Source organism: Ananas comosus, linkage group 20, assembly GCF_001540865.1.
Source record: "Ananas comosus cultivar F153 linkage group 20, ASM154086v1, whole genome shotgun sequence".
In the NCBI taxonomy this organism is placed as follows: Eukaryota; Viridiplantae; Streptophyta; class Magnoliopsida; order Poales; family Bromeliaceae; genus Ananas; species Ananas comosus.
The window spans coordinates 9,003,664-9,004,935 of record NC_033640.1 but is presented as its reverse complement, the minus strand read 5'-3'; the positions used below and the strand labels follow the sequence as shown (position 1 = coordinate 9,004,935).

The 1,272-nt window shown below is 49.4% G+C and overlaps 1 protein-coding gene across 1 annotated transcript in view; it reads left to right on the top strand.

Annotated features, from left to right (window-relative positions):
* LOC109725591 (mechanosensitive ion channel protein 10-like) overlaps positions 641-1,272 on the top strand; it is a 16,475-nt gene continuing 15,843 nt past the window's right edge. Inside the window, 1 exon segment of the mRNA XM_020254831.1 lies at positions 641-1,266. Coding sequence (XP_020110420.1) covers positions 658-1,266 — 609 coding nt within the window. The 5' untranslated portion in view covers positions 641-657.

Sequence of the window (1,272 nt, the reverse complement as noted above, 5' to 3'; positions counted from 1 at the left end):
ATTAAATGGAAGATTAAAAAAAAAAAAAAAGGGACGAGAATAAAAATTGGATAAAGGTTGGACACCATTACCACAACTCAACTAAATTTTTTTGCAATGTTAGTTTTTGTATATATCGAACGGCTAAGATGCATCCAACGCAGAGATCGATGGCTGAGATCAACGGAGGAGGTTGCACCTCCGAGTTTTTCTCGTCTCCCGAGGTAGCGCTAGTCAACATCATCGAACTCCGTACCTCCCCCCACTTACCGTAGATAACTTTTCCTGTTCTCTCACGAACACCAACCACCATTTTCCTCCTACCAAACCACGTATTTTGACACGTGGCAGAATCACAAACGATACGTTTTTGACCTGGTACAACCAGCATTGTTCACGATCTATCGCTTACTCCTTTCTCCGATTTCGTGCGTATTCTTAAAAAGAAAATATCCATTTTTTAAATTCCTTAACGGCTACTTTTTTTCTTTTCTTTTTTTTGTTTTTCTCTCGCACTCCCACGCAGTATTTGGAAGAACCCAAAAAAGGAGCTGATCATCAAAATGTAGAAGCACTTCACTAAAAAATCGACTACTACTGCTTCACTCAGAAGCGCTTCTCAAGGACTTTTTTTTTTTTTTTTTTTTTTTTTTTTTTTTTTTTTTTTTTTCATTGGCCATGGACGATGATGATACTCACAAAGAGAGGAGCATTGAGCGAAAGCAAGGCGAAGTCGTCGTCGTAATCCAAACCGGCGCAGCAGCAGCAGCAGCAGCAAAGTCGGCGCCGACTTCTTCTGCGAATGTCGAAGGTTTCGAGGATTCGGCGCCGAAATCATTGCCCCCGCGCGTCGGAAACCCCTCCCCGGAGATCGCCAAGGCGCCGAGCCCTAGAAAGCCCCCACGACCCCCCAATCCCGAAACCGTAATCCGCCGCAGATCCATCTCCAAGCCCAAATCCCGCTTCGTCGAGCACCCTCCACACTCCTCCGCGGCGGCGGCGGCCCCGACCCCGAGCTCGACCTCCCCAAACCCTAGGGCACCCCTGGGCACCCCCAAAACGCCGTTCCTCGACGCGGACGACGAGGAAGAGGACGACGAGGAGATCTACAAGAAGGAGCAGCATATCAACGCGAAGGCGAATCGGCGTCGGCGGTGGAGACTCGGGGCTCTGGTCGAGTGGGCGATCCTGATCCTCGCCATGGGGTGCCTCATCGCGAGCTTAACCGTGCGCAAGCTCCAGGGATCCGTGATCTGGGGCTTGGAGATTTGGAAATGGTGCTTGATGGTGACG